General features: G+C 34.3%; 1 protein-coding gene across 6 annotated transcripts in view; it reads right to left on the bottom strand.

Moving 5' to 3' along the window:
• The window catches only part of ZCWPW2 (zinc finger CW-type and PWWP domain containing 2), a 156,410-nt gene that overhangs the window by 49,065 nt on the left and 92,594 nt on the right, over nt 1-14,751 (bottom strand). For all 6 annotated transcript variants that reach the window (XM_060109641.1, XM_060109642.1, XM_060109643.1 and 3 more), the window contains exon 4: nt 10,392-10,506. In XM_060109641.1, coding sequence (XP_059965624.1) covers nt 10,392-10,506 — 115 coding nt within the window. The remainder of the gene's footprint in view (nt 1-10,391; nt 10,507-14,751) is intronic.

Here is a 14,751-nt window from a genome sequence, read left to right as displayed (position 1 = left end):
CAAGTGCTCATGGAATATTCTCCAGGATACATCATATCTTGGGTCACAAATCAAGCCTTGGTAAATTTAAGAAAATTGAAATTGTATCAAGTATCTTTTCCGACCACAATGCTATGAGACTAGATATCAATTACAGGAAAAGAGCTGTAAAAAATACAAACATATGGAGGCTAAACAATACACTACTTAATAATGAAGTGATCACTGAAGAAATCAAACAGGAAATTAAAAAATACCTAGAAAGAAATGACAATGGAGACACGACGACCCAAAACCTATGGGATGCAGCAAAAGCAGTTCTAAGAGGGAAGTTTATAGCAATACAATCCCACCTTAAGAAACAGGAAACATCTCGAATAAACAACCTAACCTTGCACCTAAAGCAATTAGAGAAAGAAGAACAAAAACATCCCAAAGTTAGCAGAAGGATAGAAATCATAAAAATCAGATCAGAAATAAATGAAAAAGAAATGAAGGAAACGATAGCAAAGATCAATAAAACTAAAAGCTGGTTTTTTGAGAAGATAAACAAAATTGATAAACCATTAGCCAGACTCATCAAGAAAAAAAGGGAGAAGACTCAAATCAATAGAATTAGAAATGAAAAAGGAGAAGTAACAACTGACACTGCAGAAATACAAAAGATCATGAGAGATTACTATAAGCAACTCTATGCCAATAAAATGGACAACCTGGAAGAAATGGACAAATTCTTAGAAATGCACAACCTGCCAAGACTGAATCAGGAAGAAACAGAAAATATGAACAGACCAATCACAAGCACTGAAACTGAAACTGTGATAAAAAATCTTCCAACAAACAAAAGCCCAGGACCAGATGGCTTCACAGGTGAATTCTATCAAGCATTTAGAGAAGAGCTAACACCTATCCTTCTCAAACTCTTCCAAAATATAGCAGAGGGAGGAACACTCCCAAACTCATTCTACGAGGCCACCATCACCTTGATACCAAAACCAGAGAAGGATATCACAAAGAAAGAAAACTACAGGCCAATATCACTGATGAACATAGATGCAAAAATCCTCAACAAAATACTAGCAAGCAGAATCCAACAGCACATTAAAAGGATCATACACCATGATCAAGTGGGGTTTATTCCAGGAATGCAAGGATTCTTCAATATACGCAAATCAATCAACGTGATACACCATATTAACAAATTGAAGGAGAAAAACCATATGATCATCTCAATAGATGCAGAGAAAGCTTTCGACAAAATTCAACACCCATTTATGATAAAAACCCTGCAGAAAGTAGGCATAGAGGGAACTTTCCTCAACATAATAAAGGCCATATATGACAAACCCACAGTCAGCATCGTCCTCATTGGTGAAAACTGAAACCATTTCCACTAAGATCAGGAACAAGACAAGGTTGCCCACTCTCACCACTCTTATTCAACATACTTTCGGAAGTTTTAGCCACAGCAATCAGAGAAGAAAAGGAAATAAAAGGAATCCAAATCGGAAAAGAAGAAGTAAAGCTGTCACTGTTTGCAAATGACATGATACTCTACAGAGAGAATCCTAAAGATGCTACCAGAAAACTACTAGAGCTAATCAATGAATTTGGTAAAGTTGCAGGATACAAAATTAATGCACAGAAATCTCTGGCATTCCTATATACTAATGATGAAAAATCTGAAAGTGAAATCAAGGAAACACTCCCATTTACCATTGCAACAAAAAGAATAAAATATCTAGGAATAAACCTACCTAAGGAGACAAATGACCTGTATGCAGAAAATTATAAGACACTGATGAAAGAAAGTAAAGATGAGACAAATAGATGGAGAGATGTACCATGTTCTATGATTGGACGAATCAACATTGTGAAAATGACTCTACTACCCAAAGCAATCTACAGATTCAATGCAATCCCTATCAAACTACCACTGGCATTTTTCACAGAACTAGAACAAAAAAATTCACAATTTGTATGGAAAAACAAAAGACCCCGAATAGCCAAAGCAATCTTGAGAACGAAAAATGGAGCTGGAGGAATCAGGCTCCCTGACTTCAGACTATACGACAAAGCTACAGTAATCAAGACAGTATGGTACTGGCACAAAAACAGAAAGATAGATCAATGGAACAGGATAGAAAGCCCAGCGATAAACCCATGCACATATGGTCACCTTATCTTTGATAAAGAGGCAGGAATGTACAGTGGAGAATGGACAGTTTCTTCAATAAATGGTGCTGGGAAAACTGGATAGGGACATGTAAAAGTATGAGATTAGATCACTCCCTAACACCATACACAAAAATAGGCTCAAAATGGATTAAAGACCTAAATGTAAGGCCAGACACTATCAAACTCTTAGAGGAAAACATAGGCAGAACACTATATGACATAAATCACAGCAAGGTCCTTTTTGACCCACCTCCTAGAGAAATGGAAATAAAGACAAAAATAAACACATGGGACCTAATGAAACTTCAAAGCTTTTGCACAGCCAAGGAAACCATAAACAAGACCAAAAGACAACCCTCAGAATGGGAGAAAATATTTGCAAATGAAGCAACTGACAAAGGATTAATCTCCAAAATTTATAAGCAGCTCATGCAGCTCAATAACACAAAAACAAACAACCCAATCCAAAAATGGGCAGAAGACCCAAATAGATATTTCTCCACAGAAGATATACAGACTGCCAACAAACACATGAAAGGATGCTCAACATCTTTACTCATTAGAGAAATGCAAATCAAAACTACAATGAGATATCATCTCACACCAGTCAGAATGGCCATCATCAAAAAATCTAGAAACAATAAATGCTGGAGAGGGTGTGGAAAAAAGGGAACACTCTTGCACTGCTGGTGGGAATGTGAATTGGTACATTTCACACCTATGGAGAACGGTATGGAGGTTCCTTAAAAAACTACAAATAGAACTACCATATGACCCAGCAATCCCACTACTGGGCATATACCCTGAGAAAACCATAATTCAAAAAGAGACATGTACCAAAATGTTCATAGCAGCCCGATTTACAATAGCCCAGAGATGGAAACAACCTAAGTGTCCATCATCGGATGAATGGGTAAAGAAGATGTGGCACATATATACAATGGAATATTACTCAGCCATAAAAAGAAACGAAATTGAGCTATTTGTAATGAGGTGGATGGACCTAGAGTCTGTCATACAGAGTGAAGTACGTCAGAAAGAGAAAAACAAATAGTGTATGCTGACACATATATATGGAATTTAAGAAAAAAAATGTCATGAAGAACATAGGGGTAAGACAGGAATAAAGACACAGACCTACTAAAGAATGGACTTGAGGATATGGGGAGGGGGAAGGGTAACAAAAAAAATTAAATATACAGAAAAAAATACTAAAAGCAGCAAGGGAAAATCAACAAATAACCTACTAGGGGATCCCCATAAGGTTATCAGCTGATTTTTCAGCAGAAACTCTGCAGGCCAGAAAGGAGTGGCAGGAGGACATATTTAAAGTGATGAAAGGGAAAAACCTACAACCAAGGTTACTCTACCTAGCAAGGATCTCATTCAGATTTGACAGAGAAATCAAAAGCTTTACAGACAGGCAAGAACTAAAAGAATTCAGCATCACCAAACCAGCTTTAAAACAAATGCTAAAGGAACTTCTCTAGCCGGGAAACAGAAGAGAAGAAAAAGACCTACAAGAACAAACCCTAAATAATTAAGAAAATGATAACTGGAACATACATATTGATAATAATCTTAAATGTCAATGGATTAAATGCTCCAACCAAAAGACACAGACTACCTGAATGGATACAAAAACAAGACCAATATATACACTGTGTACAAGAGACCCACTTCAGACCTAGGGACACATGCAGACTGAAAGTGAGGGGATGGAAAAAGATATTCCATGCAAATGGGAATCAAAAGAAAGCTGGAATAGTAATACTCATATCAGACCAAATAGACTTTAAAATAAAGAGTATTACAAGAGACAACGATCATATGACTATTACAATCATAACGATCAAGGGATCAATCCAAGAAGAAGATATCATAATTGTAAACATTTATGCACCTTAACATAGGAGCACTTGAATACATAAGACAAATGCAAACAGCCTCAAAAGAGGAAATCAACAGTAACACAATAAGAGTTGGGGACCTTAACACCCCACTTACACCAATGGACAGGTCATCCAGGCAGAAAATAAATAAGGTAACACAAGCTGTAAATGATGCAATAGAACAAATAGACTTAACTGATATTTATAGGACATTCCACCTGAAAGCAGAAGAATACACTTTCTTCTCAAGTGCTTATGGAACATCCTCCAGGATAGATGGACATCTTGGGTCACAAATCAAGCCTTGGTAAGTTTTAGAAAATTTAAATTGTATCAAGCATCTTTTCCAACCGTAACACTATGAGATTAGAACTAAATTACAGGAAAAAAATTGTGAAAAATATAAAAACATGGAGGCTAAGCAATACACTACTACATAACCAAGAGATCACTGAAGAAATCAAAGAGGAAATAAAAAAATACCTAGAAACAAATGACAATGAAAACACAATGACCCAAAACCTTTGGGATGCAGCAAAAGAAGTTCTAAGAGGGAAGTGTATAGCAATACATTCCTACCTCAAAAAATAAGAAAAATTTCAAATAAACCTAACCTCACACCTAAAGCAACTAAAGAAAGATGATCAAACAAAACCCAAAGACAGTAGAAGGAAAGAAATCATAAAGGTCAGAGCAGAAATAAATGAAAATAGAAATGAAGAAAATAATAGCAAATGTCAATAAAACTAAAAGCTGGTTCTCTGAGAAGATAAACAAAATTGATAAACCTTTAGCAGACTCATCAAGAAAAAAGGGAGAGGACTCAAATCAATAAAATTAGAAATGAAAAAGAAGTTACAACTGACAACACAGAAATACAAAGGATCATAAGAGACTACTACAAGCAATTATATGCCAATAAAATGGACAACCTGTAAGAAATGGACAAATTCTTAGAAAAGTACAACCTTCCAAGGCTGAAATAGGAAGAAATAGAAAATATGAACTGACCAATCAGAAGTAATGAAATTGAAAATGTGATTAAAATCTTCCAGTGAATAAAAGTCCAGGACCAGATAGCTTCCCAGGTGAATTCTATCAAACATTTAGAGAAGAGCTAATACCTATCCTTCTCCAACTCTTCCAAAAAATTGCAGAGGGTAGAACAGTCCCAAACTCATTCTACGAAGCCACCATCATCCTGATACCAAAACCAGACAAAGATACTACAAAAAAAGCAACAACAAGCCAATATCACTGATGAACAAATCCTCAACAAAATACTAGCAAACAGAATCCAACAACACATTAAAAGGACCATACACCATGATCAAGTAGGATTTATCCCAGCGATGCAAGGATTCTTCAATATATGCATATCAATCAATCTGATACTCCATATTAACAAACTGAAGAATAAAAACATATGATCATCTCAGTAGATAATCCAACACACATTTATGATAAAAAACTCTCCAGAAAGTGGGCATAGAGGGAACCTAGCTCAACATAATAAAGGCCATATATGATAAACCCACAGCAAACATTATTCTCAATGGTGAAAAACTGAAAGCATTTCCTCTAAGATCAGGAACAAGACAAGGGTGTCCACTCTCACCACTCTTATTCAACATAGTGTTGGAAGTCCTAGCCATGAGAATCAAAGAAAAAGAAATAAAAGGAATCCAAATTGGAAAAGAAGAAGTACAACTGTCACTGTTTGCAGATGACATGATACTATACACAGAAAATCCTAAAGATACCACCAGAGAAGTACTATAGCTAATCAATGAATTTAGTAAAGTCGCAGGATACAAAATTAATAAACAGAAATTTCTTACATTCTTATACACTAACAGCAAAAGATCAGAAAGAGAAATTAAGGAAACAATCCCATTTACCACTTCACCAAAAAGAATAAAATACCTAGGAATAAACCTACCTAAGGAAGCAAAAACCTGTATGCAGAAAACTATAAGAAACTGATGAAAGAATCCAAAGGCAACACAAACAGATGGAGAGTTATACCATGTTCTTGAATTAGAAGAATCAATATTGTGAAAATGACTATACTTCCCAAAGCAATCTCGAAATTCAATGCAATCCTTACCAAATTACCCATGGCATTTTTCACAGAACTAGAACAGAAAATTTTAAGATTTGTATGGAAACACAAAAGACCCTAAATAGCCAAAGCAATCTTGAGAAAGAAAAATGGAGGAATCAGGCTCCCTGACTTTAGACTATACTACAAAGCTACAGTAATCAAGACAGTATGGTACTGGCACAAAAACAGAAGATCAATGGAACAGGATAGAAAGCCCAGAGATAAACCCATGCACCTATGGTCACCTAAGGTATGACAAAGGAGGCAAGAACGGAGAATAGACAGCCTCTTCAATAAGTGGTGCTGGGAAAACTGGACAGCTACATGTACAAGAATGAAATTAGAACACTCTCTAACACCACACACAAAAATAAACTCAAAATGGATTAAAGACCTAAATGTAAGGCCAGACACTATAAAACTCTTAGAGGAAAACATAGAGAGAACATTCTTTGACATAAATTGCAGCAAGATCTTCTTTGAACCACCTCCTAAAGTAATGAAAATAAAAAATGAAAATAAAAACAAAAATAAACAAATGGGACCTAATGAAACTTCAAAGCTTTTCACAGTGAAGAAAACCATAAACAAGACCAAAAGACAACCCTCAGAATGGGAGAAAATATTTGCAAATGAAGCAACTGATAAAGGATTAATCTCCAAAATTTACAAGCAGTTCATGCAGCTCAATAACAAAAAAATAAACAACCCAATCCAAAAATGTTTAGAAGACCTAAATTGACATTTCTCCAAAAAAGATATATAGATTGCCAACAAACACATGAAAGAATGCTCAACATAATTAATCATTAGAGAAATGCAAATCAAAACTACAATGAGGTATCATCTCACACCGGTCAGAATGGCCAGCATCAAAAAATCTACAAACAATAAATGCTGGAGAGGGTGTGGAGAAAGGGGAACCCTCCTATGCTGTTTGTGGGAATGTAATACAGCCACTATGGTGAACAGTATGGAGGTTCCTTAAAAAACTAAAAATGGAACTACCATATGATCCATCAATCCCACCACTGGGTATATACCCAGAGAAAACCATAATTCAAAAAGACACATGCACCCCAATGTTCACTGCAGCACTATCTACCACAGTCAGGACATGGAAGCAACCTAAATGCCCATCAACAGAGGAATGGATAAAGAAGATGTGGTACATATATATAATAGAATATTACTCAGCCATAAAAAGGAATGAAATTGGGTCATTTGCAGAGATGTGGATAGACCTAGAGAGTATCATACAGAGTGAAGTCAGAAAGAGAAAAACAAATATCGTGTATTAGCACATATATGTGAAATCTAGAAAAATGGTATAGATGATCTTATTTGCAAAGCAGAAATAGTGATACAGAAGTAGAGAACAAATGTATGGATACCGAGGGGGAAAGGGTGATGTGTGTGGGAGGAATGGGTAGATTGGGATTGATCATATACACTACTGACACCATGTATAAAATAGACAACAAATGAGAACTTAATGTATAGCAAAGGGAACTCTACTTTTTGCTCTGTGGTGACCTAAATGGGAAGGAAATCCAAAAAAGAGGGGATATATGTATACACATAGCTGATTCATTTTGCTGTACAGTAGAAACTAACACCACATTATAAAGCAACTATACTCCAATAAAAATAAATTTGAAAAAAAAAAAGGACAGTAGTTGCCAATCAGAGGGGTAGGGATTGGGCTGGGAGAGGAATAAATAGGTGGAACACAGGGGATTTTTAGAACAATGAAACAATTCTGTATGATAATAAAGTGGTAGATACATGTCACTGTGTATATTTGTCAAAACCCATAGAATGTCCAACACCAAGAGTGAACCCTAATGTAAACTATGGACTTTGGGTTATAATGATGTGTCAGTGTTGGTCCATAGATTGTAACAAATGAACCACTGTGGTGCAGGATGTTGACAGTGAGTGATGTTGTGCGTGCGTAGGGCAGGGGGTATATGGGGACTCTGTACTTTCTGCTTAATTTCATTATGAACCTAAAAGTGCTCTAAAAAATTAGTATATTTAAAAATAAGTAATTCTGAGAAACAAGGGTAGAGATAAGGACATCTACTCTAAAATGTAGAATATATAAAAAATATTCATCCTACAAATAATACAAAATCCTAATGCTGAGTTATGAAGAGACTATATGAGTAATACCCTATTCATTTAAAAAATATAATTGAAAATAAAAAATAATGAATTTCCTATATAAGAAGAAGTTTTCTAGACCCAACAGAAGAATCACTGATTTGGAGTAATAGTTAATACAACAAAAACATGGTAACCAAATCATGTGTATAGGACATGGAATTTTGTTATACTATGACTGGGTCTATATTTATGTAGCATTGACTGACCCTGTAGATTTCAACAATGAAACAATTGCATCAAACATAATAGTGGGCCAATTTCTGCGGGGTAGGAAGAATTTAGGCCAAAAAAATTAGTAGTAATTATTTCTAGGTTGAAAGAATGAATTTTGGGGGTAAAGAAATCCTCAAAGTTGCTGGAATGAAATAAATGGTTTGCCTCTAAGCAACTAAGCTTTTGTAAAATATCTGAATAATGGTTAATTACCTCTCAAAACTACTTTGAATACAGTAAGAAGCCGAATACGTCCTAGAATCCACCCTGGAAGCTAAACAGGCATGGGACTAAACTGTTTATTTTGGAGACGGTGAAGAGTGAGTATGCAATGAGTGAGCCCATGATGGCAAAGACTGAGCTCCTGGAAGTCTGTTCGTGCCTGTCAATTTGGGCTACTTCAGGCACAAAATGACAGTCCTTAGGCATATGGCTCTCTATAATCAGGCCGAATTACACAAATTCTGCATGCAAAAATCATCAGACTTTCAGCTAGAAAATGGTCTGTTCCTGCAAAACCGATCAGATAAAACCCAGCTCGAGAGTCTCTGGACAAGTAAGAATGCCAAAGGACCCAGACATAAACGCCCTGGCACACACAACAATGGCAACGGCATAGTTCCATAACTTACTGAGAAGGCAGGATATTGCTAGTGTAAAATGGCTGTAATATAACTTTTAAAAGTAACAGACTACATTACTTCAAAATATTAATGTTTAAAAAAACTAAATATTTCAAAGTTTACTCTGGTTACACAAGAGAAATGTACAGCCCATGCAAAGTGTAAAATTGTACTTGTGACAGTAAAGTGAGTTCAACCTTTATGGCTAATAAACAGAGACATTATATTTTCAGCACAAGGAATAAAATCACATTTGTGGTAAGAAATGTCTTTTGACCAGAGTAGTTTGCTTGTCATTCTTTTTCTACTCTTTTCAAACCTATTTATATGCTTTAAAATCTAAACTTAGGTGGCTAGGTTAACACAAACTTTTTTTCAAGTAAAATGTTTTTACATATAAGTTTTTAAAATATATATATTAAACTTTTCCACAGGATAAAAAATATCACTCTTACTTTAAAATTCAGTTAGCACCAAAGACCAGATGCTCCCATAGAATAATCTGTTTTAGAACTTTAGGTGGATAAAATGAGAAGGGGCCTTGTAAGATAAAAAAATTCTTATGATCACTAAGCAGAAAATTTTTTTAATATATTTGTTAATTGAAAAATCATTTCCATGCAACTATTACATTCTTTTTAGAGTTAAAAATGTGTTCTACCTGCTATATGTCTTATGATCAATTCATTAAAAAAGCTATCCATAAACCATAATATTTATGATTCAAGAGAACTTTCCTTGAAAGCAACTTGAAATATTATATTTTTTCACCTAATTAAAAAAGTTGAAGATTATTTTTCTATCTCTGCCTTGAATTTATTTAAAAATAAAACATTTTGAAAAATACTTTGTTCTGAAATAATATAGCACATCCAAGTAAAAGTTTCAATCCAGGAATATATTTTAAAGCCATGGCTTCTAATTTTGAAATACATGCTTTGAAATACACAAGAGGACCTATGTAGAAAGGCTAAGAACAAAGATGACAGAGCGCTAATTAAAACACCTACATTTAAATAGAGTGCATGTTTAGTCATGGAAAATAGTTTCAGAGGGCAAAAATGCATACTATGAACCAATATAAGAATGATTTTTCACTGGACAAAGATATACTATTTTCCTATGAAAAGGAGAGAAAAATTTTAAAATGGGCAAACATATTTTGGAAAGCATGCACCTGAATAAATCCTTATTTTGAGGTGGTAAAGAATAAAAAATCACATGTACCCTGTTTTGATAGGCAGCACCTTTCCAGTCTTTGCTCATGAGAGTATCCAAAGAGGAGGTATGCTTCTTGTAGTGCACTTTTATACCACTTCTTTTTATTCGTACATTTTCCTGGCTAATGAAAGACAGAAAAAATAATAAGATTCATGTTTAAGCATATAATTTTGTTTTAACATCGACTTGATTTAGCTGTTGAGCTGGAACTAAATCTTAAGCATTGTACAATATATTCCTTAGATTTTGTTATCTAATTATTATTTTATTAGTATTTTAGAATATAGCAAAGTTGTGGAAATTTTGCATGTTAACAGCCAAAAGAGTCAGAGTCTTAATTCACTAATATTTTAATATGATTTATCTCATATTTAGAAAGTTACAAAAAATTAAGACCACCAGTGTAACAAAGTAGTAAATATTAATCTATTTTATCAGAATAATGTTGATTCCCTTTTAAGTAACATAGCAATGATAATGAAGCGATGAAAACTGAAAAGCCTAGTTTTTTATTGTAGTAAATAAAATTAATTCCATTCACATCTAATAAATGACTGTTTTCAGGCATAGTAAGCGCTCAATAAATGTTATTCTACTTGAATACGGTACTTTTTCTAAATGTTTATTTCGTTTTTTTTTTTAGTTCTCTTTTATTTTTTAAACTTTTTGTTTTATATTGGAGTACAGTTGATTAACAATGTTGTGTTAGTTTCAGGTGTACAACAAAGTGATTCAGTTATACATATACATGCATCTATTCTTTTTCAAATTCTTTTCCCAATTAGGTTGTTACAGAATATTGAGCAAAGTTCCCTGTGCTATACAGTTGGTCCTTGTTGGTTATCAACTTTAAGTATAGCAGTGTGTACATGTCAATCCCAAATTGCCTAACTATCCCTCCCCCCCACCTTCCCCCTGGTAACCATAAGTTCGTTCTCTAAGTCTGTTTGTTTCTGTTTTGTAAATAAGATCATTTTTATTATCTGGCCCAGTAATTTTGCCAATGTTATTTTAGAGCTTGCCCCAAAAAGGTTTTTATAATGTTTATAAATGTTACAATTTATAAAATACATGCCACCATTTTCTTTTTGAAAACTTCACCATCAAAAAGAATACAGGTGTTACACTGCATGTGGTCCTGGACACTAATTTATCTGGCATAAAAGCAATGAAAAAAACTTATCAAACAAAAACCTAGTTTTGTATACAGAATATTTAAATTTCATTTATTATTTCTTAGGAAAAAGAAAAGATAGGCGGGTACAATTCAATAAACATTAGAAAATTTAAACTAATTTAAGAATATCTAAGCTAACATTTACAGATTTAAGACATTTCTGCAACTCAAATGTTGTAATGATGCTAAGAATTAATGGGTAGTGAAAAATCACCTGTAAGCTGTTATAGCACTAAACAACTGAAGTTAAGGAAATTTCTTGAGGAAAACCAATGTGATACATTGCTAAAATAAACTGGCAAGTTTGGGGAACTAAAAAGCATTTTTTAAACCTGTGTCTCTGAATCTTTAAGAATTTATCAGTAAGCATGTGCCACCTAGTGGTAGTAATACAATTAAACATCTTCTAAAGAACTCAAAAAGTTAAAGACTCTTAACTTTATAAAGAATTTTGAATTCCAGAATAAGGCTCAGCTATGCATTGCATTTTTTCCAAGTAGTTTGTTCTTTAATTGAAGTGACTCTAAAAGTGTAGAATGTGACTCCCTATCCATCCCTAGTACTGAGTGTTTCTCCCCAAGACACCCAATATTACCAGTTTCTTTCACAGTCTTCCAGAGACACCGTATGTACCTACAGGCATTTACATCATTTAAATATCTGCTTTTACAGACTGCTATGAATTGTTATATACTTGGAGTTTTTCTATTTGTATTTCAGATTGCTTCATCTATGGATTTATTCAACATATTCTAGACCCTTGGGATCAATCACTGAAGAAAACAGACAAAGCTTACATTCTAACCAGTGAAACAGACAATCCACAATAAGCATAACAAATAAGTTAAGGCTACAGTTTAAGAGGTTATAAATACTATGTAATAAAGAAAAGATGAGGCAATAAAGTGGTCAGGGTAACTGTCATTGAAAAAGTGACAACTGAGTGAAGATCTAAAGGAGGTGAAGGAGTTAGCCCTGTAGATGTCCAAGGAAAGAGCACTGCAGGCAGAGAAAAAAGGCTTTAAGATGGGAGAAAACAAGTTTATTCAAGAGGCATCAAAGAAGGGAAGGTGGTTGTGGGTGAATGAGCAAGTGAGTGAGTAATAGGGAATGATGTCCAATAAATTAACAGGGGCCAGGTCATGGAGGTCCTTGCAGGCCATTGTAGGGATTTGGGCTTTTACTCTGAGTGAAACAGGAGCCATTACAGAGTTCTGAGCAGAAGAATAACACTTGATTTGATTTAACATTTTACAACAATCACTCTGCTTGCTTTGATGAGAACAGATTATACAAAGGCAAGTGTAGATGTGGATGACTGGCTACTGCAATCATCCAGGCAAGAAATAATGGTGGTATAGATCAGGTCATAGCAGCCACTGTGGTGAAAAGTGGTAGGATTCTGGATATAATCTAAAGGTAGAGCAAAAATAATTTCTTGACCAACTGAAGATTGGTTAAGAGAGAAAAAGAGAGGATGACTCTAAGGCTTTGGGACTGAGCGAGAGGAGGATGTGATTTGCCATCCACTGAGATGGGGAAGGCTGTCAAGGAAGTGAAATGGGGGGGTGGAGATCAAGAGTTCAGATATGCTGAGTACACATTATGACACCCAAGCGAAGATACCAAGTAGCAGTTTGGTAAGGGAATTCGGGAGAGAGAACTGAACTGCAGATAAAATGTAGGAAACATAGACAGACAGACACACAGACACACACACACACACACACACACACACACATGCACACCATATTTAAAGGCAAGAAATTAGATGAGAAAACCAAGGGAATGAGTATATAGATGTATATATATCCAAATACATAGTATGGCATGTACCATTATTTATTTTACAAACACCCTTGTGATGGATTTAAGTTTTTTCAAATATTTTGCAATATGAAACAATGCTGCAATAAAAAATTTTTTGTCTGTATGTCTCTTTACCCATGTGAAAGTGTATTGAAGCATAAATTCCTAAGATGTTGAATGACAGGTTTATACATATTTTAAATTTTGGAAGCTTTTGTGAAATCACTCTTGAGTGAGGTGGTCAAAATTTACAACGCCATGAACAAATGCTTCCTCACACTCTGGAGAACACTTCCGTTACCAAACTTAGATCTCTGCCAATATTTTTAAGGAAAAGATTGGTATTTCCTTTTTATTATCATTTTCATTTTTTTGAATTCTGAAATATGAGCAAGTTTTCATATTTTTTTCCAGCTTTACTGAGATATCATTGACAAATAACTGTGTAAACTTAAGGAGTACTACACAATGACTTGATACACATACACATTGGGAAATGATTACCATATAGGGTTAGTTAACATATCCATTAGCTCACATTAAAACCTTTATTTGTATGTGTGGTGAGAACATTTAAGATCTACTCTCTTAGCAACTTTCAAGTATATAACACAGTAATTAATGTTAACTATAGTCACCGTGCTATACATTAGATTCCCTAGAACTTATTCATCAATTTTTCATATTTTAAAAAGCCATTTATATTTTCTTTTCTATGGAATGACTGTTCAAATCCTGTGTTAATATTTATATTGGTTGTTTTCTCATTGATTTGTAACAGATTTTTGTATATTAAAAAATGGCCCTTTGCTATATGTATTGAGAATATCTTCTCCTGTTAATAGTTTATCTTTTAGTATGTTTGTATTTTCTTTTTTGTTTATTTAAATTTTTCATCCTTCTAGAACTAATTTGGATGTGAGGTGTGAGGTATAGCTTCTACTTCATTTTTTCCCAAGTAGCTAGCCATTTGTACATACATAATTTATTAACAATACAACTTTTCCTTAATTATTTGAATACAACCTTATCATTAACTATTTTCAAGTCCTTTTGGACTGTATATTGTTCTATTAATCTGTCAAATAACTGTTAATATCAAACTGCTTTAACTACTAGAGTATTACTATAATTTTATATTTTATAGGTCTAACTCCCTCTTCTATGTTTTATTTTCTTACAAATGTTAGAATTTGACCCTTGAACAACACAGGTTTAAACTTTGCAGCTCCATTTATATGTGGAGTTTTTCACTAAATAGGTACTGCTGTACTACACAATCCACAGTTGGTTAAATCTGTGGGTACAGAACAGGTGAACTTTCATGGCCACTGTGAAATTACTGAAAAGTTACAGGTGGATTTTCGACTGCAAAGGGAG

This window comes from Mesoplodon densirostris, chromosome 10, assembly GCF_025265405.1.
Source record: "Mesoplodon densirostris isolate mMesDen1 chromosome 10, mMesDen1 primary haplotype, whole genome shotgun sequence".
NCBI classification, from domain to species: Eukaryota; Metazoa; Chordata; class Mammalia; order Artiodactyla; family Ziphiidae; genus Mesoplodon; species Mesoplodon densirostris.
This window is presented reverse-complemented; position numbering and strand designations above follow the sequence as displayed.